The 19431-nt window shown below is 37.2% G+C and overlaps 1 protein-coding gene across 6 annotated transcripts in view; it reads right to left on the reverse strand.

The window, feature by feature from the left end:
- The window catches only part of LOC127875152 (reticulon-1-A-like), a 49212-nt gene extending 30298 nt beyond the window's left edge, over window positions 1-18914 (reverse strand). For 4 of the 6 annotated variants that reach the window (XM_052419995.1, XM_052419990.1, XM_052419989.1 and 1 more), the window contains exons 1-3: window positions 18386-18914; window positions 13069-13125; window positions 5023-5052 (exon numbers count right to left, since the gene is read on the reverse strand). In XM_052419995.1, coding sequence (XP_052275955.1) covers window positions 5023-5052; window positions 13069-13125; window positions 18386-18725 — 427 coding nt within the window. In that variant the 5' untranslated portion in view covers window positions 18726-18914. The remainder of the gene's footprint in view (window positions 1-5022; window positions 5053-13068; window positions 13126-18385) is intronic. The other 2 variants (XM_052419991.1, XM_052419993.1) reach the window with 2 other exon arrangements.
- Between the last annotated feature and the right edge of the window lie 517 nt (window positions 18915-19431).

Consider the following 19431-nt stretch of genomic DNA (forward strand, 5'->3'; position numbering starts at 1 on the left):
AATTAAGTGCACTTAATTATTTATTGTATAACTGAAGCTGACTAATACCCTTCACATATTAACAGCTTCGTCTTATTGCAGCAATTTCTGAAGACCATTCAGGCACATGTATAACACAATCTGCACAGCCAAGTTGTATTGCAGTATAACAAAATAGTGTGTAGGACATGTACCACATGTTCTGCTCAAGGCTGTGCACATAAAACAATCAGGTTACATTACACTTAATCATTTTGTATCCCTCCATGGCCCATTCGAAAGTAGTGCCTATGTCTAAAGAGTTCCTTTTCTCTTTGGTATTAAAAGCGATTTAGCGGTCGCACCCATGCTTTTTGTGATTATTTCCTGCATCCTATGTGTGTCTGCAACATTTTTGCGCATTTCATTGCGGATTTCGTTGAAAGATGACTGTTTGGGGTGCGTTTATTGGAAGTACTGGGCTTTTGTCGAAATTTCACTTTCGAAACTCTGTTTTCCGAGGGTGCTTGCCTTTGGGCGAATTTTACTTTCTTAGAAGTTGCGAGACCATATATTTTTTACTGCATTTATCGAAAGAGGACAGATTTACCTTTAAAATGATACCGGTCTTGCAAATTTTGATCTATAGGAGATACTAGAAAAATGCTTTGAAAGTTGGCAGTTTTATAATGGGACCCTATGGGAAATGGAATTAGTGTAATATAACCATCATAGCTACTTCTCAGTTTGAGGTATGTGTCCCAGTTTACATGTGAAGTGCACCAGGATTTTCTCCCCTTCATACACCAGACTTGTATGATAACAGAGCCTGCTTTTTGGGAGCAAAAAAGAAAGAAGCACTTTGTACTGTCCAAAACAAATCAGTTATAAAGAGCATTGTTACTCTTAGAGACTCCCTGAATCATGCAACAGATGTTATATCTCCACAGCAGTAATTCCACTGAACAATTTGTATATCAATTGGGAGACAAGAATCATATGGAAGCATAATCAAACATTAGAAACAACTTAAACCCAGAGTGGCACAAGTGTGACCAGTAAGATGGCTTGTTTCAAGGCAAAATGTTTATGATTAATACTTCAAGTAGTTCTTTAAAAGTCATGGGACCTGTCCAAAACAAGATAATGCATTCTGCAACAACTATTCAGATTGTCATTTGTTGAATAGCACCTCATTGGTCTTAAACAACACCAGATTGTTAACTTACCCCTTTTATTGCATTACTGGAGCATATTCAATACATGCTACTTGTTACACTTTTATTGCTACAATTTGTCAGAACCTTTTGAGATCACCATGACATTTCCTGTCATTGTAAACCTTTTACCAGACTCTTTGTACCAATAACAAACCAGTTCTTATGTGAAAGCCATATATCAAACACATTTCTGGCAACCATCGCTGTACATGAATTCTGATGCTTCAGAATGTAATGGATATAGCAGAACCACAGAACCTACCCTTATCATGGAACACAGACACAAGCAATCATAAAGGCACAATTATACACTACTCTAATTGATCTATATGTTCCTACAAGCTGTTTTATCAGCTAAGTGGGCCTGATTGAACACAATTAGTTTGCCTCATGAGGCACAAAGGCATAATTGACCCAATTTTGTATCATTCATTTTTATTGTGCAAAATGTCTGAGCATTTAATTTTCTTTTCTCATCACCACCCGCCCTTATGAAAAAAGAGCCCTAAAATGTTGAATTGAATTTTTTTTTCGCGACTTGCAATTCCAAAATTGAAAACAACGGCCGTTTGACTCCCTCTTTTGTGTGACTAAGTGTTTGTCTCATGCTTGAGATCTTAAAATGTTTCATGAGTTTTTATTATACGTAACAAAGTTAAGGTGGTATATACTCCTCCTTTATAAAGTATACTATAATAAGAATGATAAGGTAAACAAATGATAAGGTAAACAATCGAACTTGCAGGGATTGTTTCTTATGACAAGAAGCTGTTTGTGTGCCATGTTTACCACCAAACCTTAAATATTACAGAAATTATGCCCCCTTTTTTACTAAAACATTCTATGACTTTTTGAGTGTTTAATTTAAACTTAAAGCAAACTTGAGCTTTGTCACAGACGTGACCAATACCCCCAGATGCCGCATTGACACAGAATATTTTGCATGTTGTCTTCACAAAAAACAGCGGACACCATGCTCAATGTTTAAAACGCACTAAGTGACCCCGTGACCTAGTTTTTGACCCAGCATGGCCCATGTTTGAACTTGACCTACACATCATCTAGATACAACTTCTGACCAAGTGTGGTGAAGATCGGATGAAAACAACTTGAATTACAGAGCGGACACCATGCTCAATGTTTAAAACGCACTAAGTGACCCCGTGACCTAGTTTTTTACCCGGCATGACCCATATTCGAAATTGACCTAGACATCATCTAGATACAACATCTGACCAAGTTTGGTGAAGATGGGATGAAAACAACTTGAAATAGAGAGCGGACACTAAATACGGACCGACAGACCGACCGACAGACAAGCTCACTCCTATATACCCCCCTAAACTTCTTGTGGGGGGGTGTAAAATTAGAGAGCGGACACCATGCTCAATGTTTAAAACGCACAAAGTGACCCCGTGACCTAGTTTTTGACCCGGCATGACCCATATTCGAACTTGACCTACATATCATCAAGATACAACATCAGACCAAGTTTGGTGAAGATCAGGTGAAAACAACTTGAATTAGAGAGTGGACACTTAATACGGACCGACCGACAAACTGACATACAGACAAGCTCACTCCTATATACCCCCTAAACTTCGTTTTTGGGGGTATAACTAACCTCTCTAATACCATGAAGTTGACTGGCTATATATTTGGTATGTAACATGGTTCAGAGGTCCTCCACAAAGTTTGTTAAATAATGCCACTAGGCTTTACACTGACCAAGACATGGGTGTAACAAGGTTAGAAAGACTTATACATCATTTTCATAAAAAGTGGCTTTGCCCATGAGATAACTTTTTTATCCATTGTCTATATTATAATTACATGTGGTGTCAGAGGTATTCTTCACCACTTCTGTGACAAGCTCTAGTTGATACTGATGGTAGTGAATGAGTTTTTAAGATTATTATGTAACTTTTGCAGTCCAAAGAAATACTTTTGGCTTTGTTTTTAAGATAGGGACACAGTTGTTATGGAGCATGCCACCTCCTCGAGGTGGATGTTTGTGGTAAAATATTTGAAAATTGCATGATTAATGATTTAGTTACAGTGCGGAAAAAGCTAGCTGGTTTATGACCACATTATTAAAAATTTTAACTTTAAGAGTTCCCGTTACCTTTAAGCTAACAAAACAGTTCTTACTTGTGACTTTCTGTTTTCACCAGCGAGACATTTGTAGAAATAAATCTTAAAATTGAAATTCGACATCTTACCATAAAAAGTGACCTTAACCTTTGAGCTTAGAAAACACATTTGTTACACAAGACACTCCATAGTGAACATAAATGGTAAATTATTATAAAATTGCATTGTAAATTATCAAGTAGCAGTCAGCACAGTGTTTACTGCCTAACTTTGACCCATGACCTCGAAGTGTGACCTTGTCTATAGTGGTACAGAGATGAGTATTACATGCGACACACCCTCTTCTCACAGTGGTACATTGTATGCACCTAATGGTGGTCATTTGTGGTAAGCTATTTCTAGATTGCTTGATGAATGGCAAAAGTGCAGTCCAGACAAGCTCTTTTAAAGTTTAATTCGACCTTTGACCTATAAGTCTGACCTTGATCTTTCAGATAGGGAGACCGGTGTAACACAAAACATGTTGTCTCTTTACTGTAGTGTTTTTGTTTGTTATTTGAAAACTGCATCATAAATGACAAAGTTACAGTCTAGACAACCTATACATGTCCAAGTTTAACCTTTGACCTCTGAAGAGTGACCATGAACCCGTATGTTCCGACAAAGGCCATGCTACATGTTGTCTCCTGATGGTGATAATTTGTTGTAAATAATTTTAAACTTACATTATGACTAAGTAACAGTCTAGACAAAGTTGGACTCGCACACTGGCACATACACCCAACCATTGTTACTTGGATATCAATACAATTGATGTTCTGCAATAATCAGACAGTAGACATTGCTGTAGGAATTAATTGAATCCTAAGGCTGCCAAAATCAACGGAGACCTGTAGACAGCTGTAAAATTGCTTCAAGGACATTTATAGTGAAAAATGTAACCACTTCATGGAAACTAATTAATTTTTCTATAACTTGTAATGATTAAATAATAATAAGACATAGACAGATTTTATTGCATTTATAGGATGTAATAATTAACAGACAAATTATGTTGGCAGACCACAATTGAAATGTGAAGCACATATGGCCTGAAAATGATTGAAAGGCAGTCGAATTGAAATTGCTATCATTACTTTCAGTCAGGAAGCTAGATGAGACACTTAACTGGACAATTAGCTGAGCATAAAAGCCCTCTAACATATATAATATTCCTAGAATTGGTGTTAACTGAATGAAGTTCAACCCTCTACAGTTATATGTTCATGGCATTGTTGTGAACCCTTACTTAACAAACAACCACTTTGATGTTCTTTTCAATAAGGGATATGCTTTTTTCAACCACTTATAAATCATCAAAGTTCTACCACATAGGGATTAAAACAAAGCTCACATGTATAACTGTAATCACACTTAAAATGTTTTACATTAAGGTTAATTTGCAATTCAAAAAGGACCCAGTCTATAGTCAAGTCTCCAACTGCACAATATCCTCAGTGGACAACAACTTACAACAATCCAGAAAAGCGTTTGGGGATACTTGAAACTAACAACACAAACATGCGATAGAACTTTAACATATCGTACATCAACAAGAAATAAGTGTATTTAAAATACCACTTCCAAAAGAGATGGTGCTATTCTCAACATGTTACTTTCAATGTAGCACGAAAACAAATAGGGCAAACAACGATGGTTACTAATAACATCAAGACACATTATGATAGTTGACAAAACACTAAAGACTCACCTCTGGGGTCAACATTCTTCATCCAGCAGCCTGAAATGCAGAAAAATACTTTCATTAAACTAACAATTAATTTTGCATGGTGTAAAACTAATTCTCAAGTCTAAAATAGCATAACCAGTAATTGCAGAGCAAGATGGTCATGATGGCCCTTAAGTGCTCACCTGAGTTCAAGGACACCAATAGTTGAAGACTTGACATGGTGATCTAGTTTTTGATCCCATTTAACCAAGATTAAAACATGGCCTACATATTGGAAAGTGGAAAGATAAACATTCTGGCCAGGTTTCATTCAGACTAAGTCATAAATGTGGCTTTTAGAGTGGTTATTAGCTTTTAGAAGATTTGACTTGGTGACCTTGTTTTTGAACGTTCATGACGTACAGTCGTACATTCAAACTCGGGCTAGATATTGTTCAGATATAAAATTCTGACCCGCATAATTAAGATTGAGACATACATGTGGCCTCTTTCGTAGCAATGTTTTTTCAAAGATTTGACCAGTTGACCTAGTTTTTTTTATGCAGATAACACAGATTCAAACTTAGGCTAGCTATTGTCCTGATAAACATTCTGACCTAGTGGCATTAAGATTGAGGCATACTTGATTGTGGTCTCTTGGAGGTTTTTTCTAAGATTTAACCTTGTTACTTAGTTTTTGGACACACATGACCCCAATTCCACTAAATAGTGTCCAGATCTGACCAAGATACATCCAGACTGAGTTACAATAAGTGTGACCTCTAGAGTGGTAACGATTGTGACCAAGATTCATCCAGACTGAGTTACAAGTGTGGTCTCTAGAGTGGTAACGATTGTGACCAAGATACATCCAGACTGAGTTACAAGTGTGGCCTCTAGAGTGGTAACGATTGTGACCAAGATTCATCCAGACTGAGTTACAATAAGTGTGGCCTCTAGAGTGGTAACGATTGTGACCAAGATTCATCCAGACTGAGTTACAAGTGTGGCCTCTAGAGTGGTAACGATTGTGACCAAGATTCATCCAGACTGAGTTACAAGTGTGGCCTCTAGAGTGGTAACGATTGTGACCAAGATACATCCAGACTGAGTTACAATAAGTGTGGCCTCTAGAGTGGTAACGATTGTGACCAAGATTCATCCAGACTGAGTTACAATAAGTGTGGTCTCTAGAGTGGTAACGATTGTGACCAAGATTCATCCAGACTGAGTTACAAGTGTGGCCTCTAGAGTGGTAACGATTGTGACCAAGATTCATCCAGACTGAGTTACAATAAGTGTGGCCTCTAGAGTGGTAACGATTGTGACCAAGATACATCCAAACTGAGTTACAATAAGTGTGGTCTCTAGAGTGGTAACGATTGTGACCAAGATTCATCCAGACTGAGTTACAATAAGTGTGGCCTCTAGAGTGGTAACGATTGTGACCAAGATTCATCCAGACTGAGTTACAATAAGTGTGGCCTCTAGAGTGGTAACGATTGTGACCAAGATTCATCCAGACTGAGTTACAATAAGTGTGGCCTCTAGAGTGGTAACGATTGTGACCAAGATTCATCCAGACTGAGTTACAATAAGTGTGGCCTCTAGAGTGGTAACGATTGTGACCAAGATTCATCCAGACTAAGTTACAATAAGTGTGGCCTCTAGAGTGGTAACGATTGTGACCAAGATACATCCAGACTGAGTTACAATAAGTGTGGCCTCTAGAGTGGTAACGATTGTGACCAAGATTCATCCAGACTGAGTTACAATAAGTGTGGCCTCTAGAGTGGTAACGATTGTGACCAAGATTCATCCAGACTGAGTTACAATAAGTGTGGTCTCTAGAGTGGTAACGATTGTGACCAAGATTCATCCAGACTGAGTTACAATAAGTGTGGCCTCTAGAGTGGTAACGATTGTGACCAAGATACATCCAGACTGAGTTACAATAAGTGTGGCCTCTAGAGTGGTAACGATTGTGACCAAGATTCATCCAGACTGAGTTACAAGTGTGGTCTCTAGAGTGGTAACGATTGTGACCAAGATTCATCCAGACTGAGTTACAAGTGTGGTCTCTAGAGTGGTAACGATTGTGACCAAGATTCATCCAGACTGAGTTACAATTGTGGTCTCTAGAGTGGTAACGATTGTGACCAAGATACATCCAGACTGAGTTACAATAAGTGTGGCCTCTAGAGTGGTAACAATTGTGACCAAGATTATCCAGACTGAGTTACAATAAGTGTGGCCTCTAGAGTGGTAACGATTGTGACCAAGATTCATCCAGACTGAGTTACAATAAGTGTGGTCTCTAGAGTGGTAACAATTGTGACCAAGATTATCCAGACTGAGTTACAATAAGTGTGGCCTCTAGAGTGGTAACGATTGTGACCAAGATTCATCCAGACTGAGTTACAATAAGTGTGGCCTCTAGAGTGGTAACGATTGTGACCAAGATTCATCCAGACTGAGTTACAATAAGTGTGGCCTCTAGAGTGGTAACGATTGTGACCAAGATTCATCCAGACTGAGTTACAAGTGTGGTCTCTAGAGTGGTAACGATTGTGACCAAGATACATCCAGACTGAGTTACAATAAGTGTGGCCTCTAGAGTGGTAACGATTGTGACCAAGATTCATCCAGACTGAGTTACAAGTGTGGTCTCTAGAGTGGTAACGATTGTGACCAAGATTCATCCAGACTGAGTTACAATAAGTGTGGCCTCTAGAGTGGTAACGATTGTGACCAAGATTCATCCAGACTGAGTTACAATAAGTGTGGCCTCTAGAGTGGTAACGATTGTGACCAAGATTCATCCAGACTGAGTTACAATAAGTGTGGCCTCTAGAGTGGTAACGATTGTGACCAAGATTCATCCAGACTGAGTTACAATAAGTGTGGCCTCTAGAGTGGTAACGATTGTGACCAAGATACATCCAGACTGAGTTACAATAAGTGTGGTCTCTAGAGTGGTAACAATTGTTTTTCTCAGATATGACCTGGTGTCCTAATTTTTGGACCCGTGTGACCCATATTGAAACTCAGCCTAGATATAGTCAAGATAAACATTCTGAGCACAGGTGAGCTAAAAAAGTATATAGTTACATAAAATGTTTTCCTAATTTTACATTCTAGAAGTCTGACACTAACTCATATGATATGGCTGACCGTTGGTTTTATGAACTTGTTGTGAATACTAAACTGATTATCTGAGCCACTTTAATTGCACAAAACATGCAAAAACAATAAAAGCAATTAAAATCAAATCAAACAAGATATGATAATTTTATAGGAAATAATTTTTCGCCAAAATATGTACATTTGTTTTGTTAACAGTAAACTGTTTTAACAAACATTAAACTGTTTGGAGAACATTGCAAAACGTTCACAGTAATTGATTAGCATGGCATTGTAGAAAATAAGATGTGGAGGAAGCGTGGAAACAGCAGGGACATGCAAAACAAACAAATGACAGTGTTAGGCAAGAGAAAGATTGATGTATAGCTTAAGGGCATCAGCATTACAGACATTTCTGATCTTGGACGGAAACAGAGCTACAAGGGCATGAAACTTGTATAAGGGTTCATGTGTGAAAACATTTTACTTACAGGGCATCTTTCTAACTTCATTACATGGGATGCCTTAAGTAATGCTTATATCAGAAAAGGCTTTTGACCGTTCAAACACGATGACCTCAGTTTACAGCGTTTTTTTTCCACAAAGGGGAAAGGTACCTGTACCCCTACAATTGGGAATTTTTCAAGTCGTGAAATCTTCAAATTGGGAAAAAACGAGTCGCGAAATCAATGAATTGGGAAAAATTTTAGTCGCAAAATTGATTAATTGGGAATCTTAACAAGAGCTGTCAGAGGACAGCGCACTTGACTATTCGAGTGCTTGACAGTATAACGTAAGCCATCATGGGGAAATTGTTAAAATTCAATAATTTATTAGACGATCTTTCAAAAATAAAAAAAGGAAAAAATAAATTTTTATTGGGGGGGGAGGGGGGGGGGGGGGGGGGGGAAGGGGGTATAATGTGGGGTGGGGTAATTTATAAGATGAGGTTTAAAAAAAAAAAATTGGGGGTGGGGGGGTAGGGGGGTGAGAGGGGGGTATAATGTGGGGTGTGGTAATTTATTAGATGATGTTTAAAAAAAAATCAATTTTTTTTTTTGGGTGGTGGGGGGGGGGTAGGGGGGGGGGGAGAGGGGGTATAATGTGAGTTGTGGTAATTTATTAGATGATGTTTAAAAAAAATGGGGGGGGGGTAGGGGGGTAGGTAAGGGGAGTGGGGTTGAGAGGGGGGTATAATTTGGGGTGTGGTAATTTAGATGTTTAAAAAAAAATAATGGGGGGGGGTGAGGTTGGGGGGGAGGTCGAAGGGATTCTGGTAGGGGCGTGGGGTATTGTTTGGGTTGAATCCATTGTGGTATTCAGGTAAGTGTTGTTTTGTCAAAGTAATAATAAAATGTGATCATAAATAAAGAAGTTATGGCAATTTAAGCAAAATGTTCAATAATCTAAGTGTAAAAGGGGCCCTAATTATGTCAAAATGCTTGATAGTGGTCTGCTCTTGTTAAAAGGTTGGGGTCATGTTGGTAAACAAGTTTGCAACATATAAAAGCAATATGTCAAAGGATATAGGAAATATTTGGGGTAGTACGCAAACTTTAACATAGATTTATCAATTATATGCATATTCTAAGTATAAAAGGGGCAATAATTATGACAAAATGCTTGATAGAGTTGTCTGCTCTTGTTTATAGGTTGGGGTGATGTTGGTTAACAAGTATGCAAAATATGAAAGCAATATGTCAAGGGACAATGAAAATAAATGGGGTAGTCAAAAACTTTAACATTTGCTGCATATTCTAAGTGGAAAAGGGGCCATAATTATGACAAAATGCTTGATAGAGTTGTCTGCTCTTGATAATAAGTTGGGGTCATGTTGGTAAACAAGTATGCAAAATATGAAAGCAATATGTCAAGGGACAATGAAAATAATTGGGGTAGTACGAAAACTTTAACATTTGCACGCTTACGGTACGGCACGCAATGCTGACGCCGGGGTGAGTAGGATAGCTCCACTATATATATTTCATATATAATAGTCGAGCTAAAAAATCAATACTAAATTTACCATGCGGTTAGATGAAACAGAGTATACATACCGACTAGCTAACTATTTCGTCAATCCAGTGCACAAATTAGCTCTAATTATTACAATAACCAGTCTTATATTTTTGGGAAAGACAATCAGCTGTTTATATTTTTTGTTTACGCAGAGAATTTACAACATTTGCGTAAGTCCAGATTGGCTTGCTTAAATGTACGCATGGAAATGATAAATTAAGCGTATCTTGATATTTCTAATGCGTATATTACGCTGATACGCAGCTTACATGTATCTAGAACGCTGAGTAGAACCTGGTAAGAGGGATAGTGCAACTTGGGATCTACATGTTTAATGGAGACAAACATTGTATATGCTTTCTAGATGGGCTGGTTTATGTAGAACTGGAGCAGTAATTGTTACATTATGACCTTGCATTTTTATATGTAACACTTATGCAAGCATACGTCCCAGACGTATCTTAACACATAAGTGGTTGCAGTTGTAATCAATCTGTATGCTGCATTGTCAACACAGCAGATAATCTTATCATGTATTTCTTATGCACAGACACAACTGTGCCCATGGTAATCCAGAATGTCAGAACTTATTTGAATGGAAAACGGATAACTCTGTTTAGCATTTGGGGTCTTTCTTTATATTTGATGTGTACAAGTGTAAAAGCAAAACTTACATACAGGAATTAGATATTTTTTTATGGATACACAAGTCATGTATAATTGTATATGTACCTTCTTAAGTAATGTTAATTACTCAAGACAATTTGCAAGTCAACAAGTTTGAAAGTCAACAACTTAAGACAGTTTTCAGAGGTTTTTGGTTAAATTTGTTGCAAAAATTGGACCCAATTACCAATCCCAAATAGTATACAGTCTCCCTTTATGACAGCCAAAAATTCCCCAATTGATAAATTAAACAAGAGTGCCAAACTGTCACAAGATACTCCCGTTTGAAGGTTTTGGACAACTCGATAACTTTACCATGACCCATATTTGAACTTGACCTACAAATCATCTAGACACAACTTCTGACCAAATTAGGTGAAGATCCGACTAAAACTACTTCAATTAGAGAGCAGACACCATGCTAAATGCTTGAAATGCACTAAGTGACCTGATGACCTCGTTTCTGACCCGGCATGACCCATATTTGAACTTGACCTACACATCATCTAGACACAACTTCTGACCAAATAAGGTGAAGATCGGATGAAAACTACTTCAATTAGAGTGCGGACACCATGCTAAATGCTTGAAATGCACTAAGTGACCTCGTGACCTAGTTTTTTACATGGCATGACCCATATTTGAACTTGGCCTACATATCATCAAGACAGAACTTCTGACCAAATTAGGTGAAGATCGGATGAAAGCTACTTCAATTAGAGAACGGACACCATGCTAAATGCTTGAAATGCACTAAGTGACCTCGTGACCTAGTTTTTGACCCGGCATGACCATACATGCCAAACGTCCCGTGCTTTTGAGGTGTTTGTCCCGGTGTCCTGATGTGACGCAATTCGTCCCCACATCCGTAAAAACGCCATACTGTCTATAAGGTCACAATAAAATTCGCTATTTAGGCTCCGTCTTGCTTAAACTACCTTCTCTAATCCCTTTATTGCCCCCTATTAACAAACCATATCTATTAGTCAAGTGATCCAGTGTTGTTTTTGACACCTAATTAGCGATCTATTGGCAAATAATCTTTTTTATCAGGCATTCACACCATGGCGTTTTTATGATAGGGGTCGCTAATTGCTAGCGAGAGATGCATCGTAGTGAATTGAAAGCAGACTACTTTGGTATTTCATGGCCAAATCAAGTCCGAATATACTATTTCGCGGTAATCTGTGTATAATACCATCAGAGGCTTAAAAACCTGTCAAAACACCAGTTTTGTATATCAAACAAAATGAGCGCTTTCTGAAACACATTGATGTTTCACATAAATTTATTTTTGTTTTGACTCAAATTTTCAGAAAATAATTTGTACATATTGCATCAATCTATATTTAGAGTCAATTCATGATTGGTCTAATAAAAACAGTGCACAATGGGCGCACAGCGGGTTGAACAATTATGCATGCCTCTGTCCCAAATTACACGTTATGGATTCATCCGATTATTGCACATGTGTGCTTACTTCCGGAAAATGGAGAACATCTGTGTTGACAAATACTTAAACACATTTATTGTCAATATTTGCCAGAAATAATGAGGTTTTGTGAGTAATACTGACTGCAGTAAAGGTGGCATGATTGATTGTTTTAGGTGTCCCGCTTATTTGTCAAATGACCCGACATTTTTAATGGAAATGTCCCGATTTAAACCTGAAAATTTCTGGCATGTATGGGCATGACCAACTTCTGACCAAATTTGGTGAAGAATGGATGAAAACTACTTTAATTAGAGAGCGGACACCATGCTTAATCCTTGAAATGCACTAAGTGACCCTGTGACCTAGTTTTTGACCCGGCATGACCCATATTCGAACTTGACCTAGATATTGACTAGACACAACTTCTGACCAAGTTTGGTGAAGATCGGATGAAAACTTTTTGAATTAGAGAGCGGACACTGCTGTGGACGCCGCCTGCCCGCCAAGGGTGAAACTATAATATGTCCCGTTTTTAAAAACGGACGTATAAAAACAAAACTTTTTTAATAAATAATTTGCAACATTTTATTTCATTTCCCTATCCAGCAGTGTTAGTCAAACTATAATACATATAATAATGATAACACATATATTCTCAATTTTTAGTATATGTTAGTAAAAAGGGAACACCGATTTCCCATTTTAGTCAAAACGACATCATTTTTTCCCAACTGGTAAAACCCTTTCCCTAATCCAAAAATGGTGAAACAATATCCAACATATGAGTATGCAAGGTCCAATGTGGAATAAGAGTGCATAAAACTGTTGTTTTGGGCTGTACATACTTAGGTACTTCATACCCGGTATACCCATTACTCCTCCCGTGTACTTAGGGCATTCAGCTGAAAATGTGTGCACTAAATAATTTATTTAAACAGTAAATATTACAGAGTGAACAACAATAAGCTTACTTATAAAAATCAGTAATACCCCTTCCCTGATAACAAGTCTAAATTTTGATTGCTGGCAAAAGAAGTGAAACATTCATAGGAACAAGCATGCCAGTCTCAAAGATTGATGAAATGTCTGCCAAGGTTCAGGGCTCCTGCTGCAATTTGCAATTGTTGCCAAATGCGAAAGTTTCACAAGAGTGGCAATAAAATCTTTTAGTTTGCGAAAACAAGTGGCGATTATAATCAATTAGATGTAGAGAATTACTGGTCAATATAGTAGTTTCTGCCATTAGTTGCCCCATTCAGAGGTCATTTTAATAGTGGCGAAAAAAAAAAATTAGAATGGCAAAAATGGGTGGCGAAAGGAAATTTTAACCCAGTGAGAGCCCTGAAGGTTCCATTCATATCTGATGATGCGTCTGACAGGTCCTTTGAAGGCCTTCAGTAATATGTAGTCTAAGACTAAGCAATTATATTAGTTAGATAAAGTGCCGTGTTTTGTTTAGTTCATTATATTAATAGCTTGAAAGTCTGCATTGTACATCTGTAGTGAAGACTAAAACATGAGTGTTTGAATATCAAGATTTGACCCTTGCTCTGGGAAAATGGGGCTTATTGCACGTGAGTAAAGTATGGCCCCAGATGAGCCTGTGCAGTCTCACAGGCTAATCAGGGACGACACCTTCCTCCTACACTAGATTTTGTTAAGAAGAATCTTCCTTTAAATGATAAATACATAAAAGCGGAATGTGTCGTCCCTTATTAACCTGTGTGGACTGTGTGCACAGACTAATCTGGGACAACACTTTTCAAATATTAACCCGTTTTTTCCAGAGCGAGGATCATTATTTTTAAATCACAAATCATAATTCAGATCAAAGAGGTTAAGCATATTTAACTGGCTTGGGTTTACAATATATAATTTTACATCTAAAGTATAAAAAATAATTACAGTTAAAATCTTAAGCCAAATGTAACTAAACTTCTGTGAAATCTTGAATAACACATTTAAGAAAATATTCAGCACAGACACACTATATTGGTTATGACATACATGTACTAATGAATTGTATTAGACACACATGCTAGGTTTAAACACATGTGCTAGGTTTAAGGTACACTGAACACATGCTGTAATGATCTAAATGTAGTACAAGTTCACGCTGACTAAACATGATAAAATACCACACTGTGTCTAGTGACAGAGTTCAAGATCAGCTCAAGTACATGAATCATGAATAGGTAGCTTATACACAAAAGAAAACCATACTTGCAGAGCTCACGTGCATATGACGTCCATTACAAATAATTATTGACTTCACATTGAAGTTTGTAATGTTTTGTGTCATCATTGTTGGACTGTTTTAATACACTTTTGAACTAAAGCTTACACCAAACGATGGAATTTGTGAATAACATCAATAAATTAATTATTTGATTATTTACAATTATTAGTAGAATAACCTGAATGCAGACATCCTACCATAAATAAACATGCTTTAATATAGTCGATGCCAAGGCTTATATTTGGCCTAATACCCACCAGCCAAATGTATATATATTTCTCTAACAAAATTGTAAGAATTCCATTCATAAAGAACCAAGTTGCTGCATTCAATAAACACTCATGTCCCCAGTGGAAGCCTGGTCAGCAATGATTCATTTAATAGGTCCATGAATAAGAGAATAACATTTTTTTTGGTAAACAGCGCCTGTTCTCACCATTTGCCCATATGACAATTACATATTGATAAAAATTACATAAAACAGAGAAAAACTAAACAGTAAGATAACAGTTGAAGATGACAACTTTAAACTCTATATTTCTTTACTTAACACCTCTATTTCAAAACATCTGAAAGTCAAACCATCAAAAGGGCATTGGGGACTCCATGGAATTGGGAAAAAATTATACTTTTAGCACTTGGGAATATGAGAGAATACGGATTAAAAAATCAGCCAAAAAACCTGGTGTAAGTCCAAACGAACTTCAATGTCAAGGTAAAACAAGATATGTTAACTTTGTGAAACACTATGCCCCCCCCCCATATATGACCTTTGACCTTGAAGGATGACCTTGACCTTTCACCACTCAAAATGTGCAGCTCCATGAGATACACATACATGCCAAATATCAAGTTCCTATCTTCAATATTGCAAAAGTTATGGCCAATGTTAAAGTTTGAAGAAAACCAACAAACAGACAGGGCCAAGAAAAAAATAAGTCCCTTTTTGGTCTCCTTGGAAAAAAAACAGGGTTGGTAGGTAGGATTTTTTTTTAGGGTACTAAAATGGAAGGCTACTAAAGCTTATAATAAGAAATACATGTATGTTTATGCTTTGTTTGCTTGATAATACATCTTATATGAACGAAAATGAACGTGTTTTTTTGGCAACCCCAATAAAAAGTTGAGGGTCGGTGCCGATTCGGGAGACACGGTCGGGCCACCGGAAACGGACCTATTTTTTTTGGCCCAGGGCAAAAACAATATGTTCTCCAGTATAGACTGGGGGACAAAAAAAGGTCAGGGTGATGTGAGTGTCTGTTTTGATAGTTTTCATAAATAATACCCATCATGCAAGTATCAAATCTGTTCAGCATGCTGTACTTATGTCAGACACAGCGCATCATTTTGTTTACCCCAAAATTTGAACCATCTGTTTATTTGAAGCTAAAATTGTTAACATTTGTTAACATTAAAATTCTAAGGTTTGTTTTGGATTACAAATTTAATTTTGCTCCTTAGAAAATTCAACAAAATGTTTAAAGTTGTGTGCATCATGAATTAAATGATAGTATAATCATTTAACACTATGATTTTGATTCTTCCCAATCACAATACCTAAAAATGGAACTCCTAAGTTCCTGGACACTTATGATACAAAAATATTGTAAAAATAGAGGCTTCCGAAAATTTACAAACAAAAAATTAAGGCAGTGTTTTTTTTCACTTATAGGGGCATGGTGGCGGGGCCCGTCCAAAGGGGAAAAAATGCGTCATTTTTTAGGAAAAGGGGAAAATTAAAAATTCGCTCTTTTATATGTAATGATATTTATTATATTAATACACATGTTTGTATTCACAGCAGAATGTGTTTGTCCTTTTTCTGAAATATATATCAATGATTTTTTCAACATTAGTTTCAGACAGGTCAGCCTTCATGCACAGTCTCAGTTTTCTTAATAGTTATATACTTCAGAGCTCCAGATAAGGAATTGTGAAATTAGTTACGGTACTGCCACTGAGTGACAGAAAGAAAAGGAGTAACGCTTAAAATCAATTAGTACCTGTACTACCATATCCAAAAATACAGGTAGTACTGTACTACCCGTGTTCTTGAATATTGAAGGGTGTATAACTGACTTTACAGAAACATTTGCAGCAATTATAATAAATATATGTAGCTTCTTAAACAGTTACTGTATAAGGTTTTCCATTCTGAATTATGATGCAAATACAACTACACATTAAAACTCATGACTAATACTATTTCTTCATTTTTCTTGACAAGAAAACACAAACCACCTAGTAAGCTAAGTAAATGAACACTTATTTCACTGTCTCATCCGTTTCCCATCGTGTTTTCTAACGTTTAAAGCCACCGATGCAATAAAATCGTTTAATATTGGAGCGACAATGTCTTTTTCTGGGTTTACAGATTTAATGTCAGGATGATTAGACGACACCGTATGTAGTCATTATATGACAACAAAGTGTTGTTTTGAACTCCTTTCGGTTAAACCAGCATTACATTGCACGCAGACATATTGTTTTTGACGCATTAATATATGAACCTAGTCTACAACTTTTCGGTAATTTAAATTAACGAAAAGCGCCGTTAGGTTAGAGACCAACAAATAAGCCTCGCAGACGTATCGGTACGGCCAGATTGTTTTCGTAAATGCGTAAAACGGATATTAATGTCGTAATTGTACGTCCAGTTTATAAAAATAAATGCGTAACTCTTCATGAAAAAGGCGTATTTACGGCTGTACGACCTTTATCTGGAGCTCTGATACTTTGTTAGTAATTTATGAAATAAATTTGAGATATATTTCTCATGATTATGAAACAGTTCTTTCTAAAAAAATATATATTTTTTTTTTTTTTTTAACATCTGGAAGGGATTTTTTTTTTTACAAAATGGGGGAAAAATATATACTCTTTTTTGAGGGGAATGGGGCCGAATGTCGGCCCCGAAATAGCCATAAAAAACACTGTAAGGTGTCCAAAAATAAAGAGAAACTGTAAACTATTGCATGGACGATTTTTCCCCCAAAATCCAGCATTTCACGCGATTATTTTCCCCCTAAAAAAAGGCCAGGCCCTTTCCCCAAAATAAGATAAAAACCCCTGAAGGCTTATTCGCATGAATCAATAGTGATGAGGCTTCCCCTCAAGTCATCAGCTTTCATTTAAAACAGCGCTTTGTTAATATTCCAACAGAGATCAAGACTGAAGCTTACTAGATAAGAAGGTCTGGTTTCCATCAAAAGAAACATACAAGATTTTGGCACAGAAATAATGGGTGTTTTGTCTGAATTCAATACTTCATTTTGATGGGTTTGGCCGTGGCGTAGTGGATATGGTGTCCGCCAAGCAACTGGGAGGTCATGGGTTCCATCCCCACTTAGGGAGCGTTCTTTAGATCTCTTTCAAAGACACCAAGTACTGGTTCTAGTCCCAGGAAATGGACTTGAGAGCATTTCAAATAAGCCTTAGGCTTTTGATGCAATCAAGCTAAAATAAATATGTTTAACTAAACTAAGTGAACATCCCCTTGCCTGTGACAGGTTAAAATTCCTGGGGGAGATTTTAAAAAAGGTAGCCTTCCAGACAAATCAACATCCATGATTTCTATCTTTAGAGTGATTTAGGTTATTATCTCATTTGGGCAAATATTGATGTTCATCATTTTAATATATAGAACGCTATGAGCCAATCAAACAGCATTCAATGTGGTAATATATCCTACATGACGGACAGCGTGTAATAATCTAAAGACAACCTATTTTAATCAATTGAAAAAACATTAGAATAAGAATAACAAAACAAACTTTCAAATGCCAATGAAAACAAAACTGCCTGGGTGAAAATTAAAAAGTTACTCAATGACTTTAAATTTTATAACACAATATTTGGTAATGGACACATATTTATCTGCATTAATGAACACTTAAATTTACACCTCAAACTGCTTATTATACCTTGTCCGCATTCAGTAGGTGCTGAAGGCTTTTTCTGAGATGCGGGTTTGAGAGGTTCCGTTTCTGGCTCTTCTGCAACAACATTCCCCTCATCTTCAGCAAAGCTGATCAGAGGCTGACCACCGCTGCTAACATGCCCTTGATTGTCGGAGTAGCTCGTATAGCTACCCGTGGTAAACATGGCATCATCATTAGTGCCATTATCCATTCCAAACTGGTCTTCTTCGGCCATGTCACCATCGGGTTCGGCACCGAACGAAGTTGAAGTGATGTTCGTATCTTGGTCCGCTTGGACGTGATCGATTTTTTCGAACTCCTCCGCATTAAAATTGTCCGACATTTCTGTGAGAAGGTTTAGTTTAATGGACTCGAGCTAGACAGTTTGTTGTTAAATGTGGACAGTTGTCAGGTAAATATTTATTTTAGCAAAACTGCGTTATTTTCTCGACGAAATGCTGAGCACAATTTCCAAATGTGCGCTTGCGCTGTTTTTTGACAAACCCACTTCCGATAAAACGTGGTGTGGATTTCGGTTACAAACCACTATGTGTCTGATTATGTAGATTATTTTCAAAGAATTAATCACCGATCACAAAATAGTTACATTTTTATTGTCAATCAATTTGATGCGCAATATCATTTTTATGTTGTATTTATAGAAAGATTTGAAGGACCGACGTGACCTCTCCCGACTGACCCTTTTTTACAAAATTGTGTATGGCTTGGTAGCCATTTCGCCGCCATCATACTAGTATCTTGAGAGGCCTATGAGGATGACTCGTCATATGCACCCACTCTCATTCAGACAAGTCCATACATCAGCCAACTGCTTTAAATATTCCGTCTTTCCTTACACCATAGTTCTTTGGAACGGCCTACCAGCCTCAGTTGTACAGCAGGCAGACCTAGAGGGGTTCAAGCGTTGCCTTAGCCCCACTCTACTCCCAGTCGTCCCTGAATGCACAAAACAGTGTTTTTAAACAACTTTTAACCTATAAATATGTTTCTTCTTGTTTAACACTATCACACTTTTATCTTCACCTCAC

This window comes from Dreissena polymorpha, chromosome 3, assembly GCF_020536995.1.
Source record: "Dreissena polymorpha isolate Duluth1 chromosome 3, UMN_Dpol_1.0, whole genome shotgun sequence".
Taxonomy (NCBI): Eukaryota; Metazoa; Mollusca; class Bivalvia; order Myida; family Dreissenidae; genus Dreissena; species Dreissena polymorpha.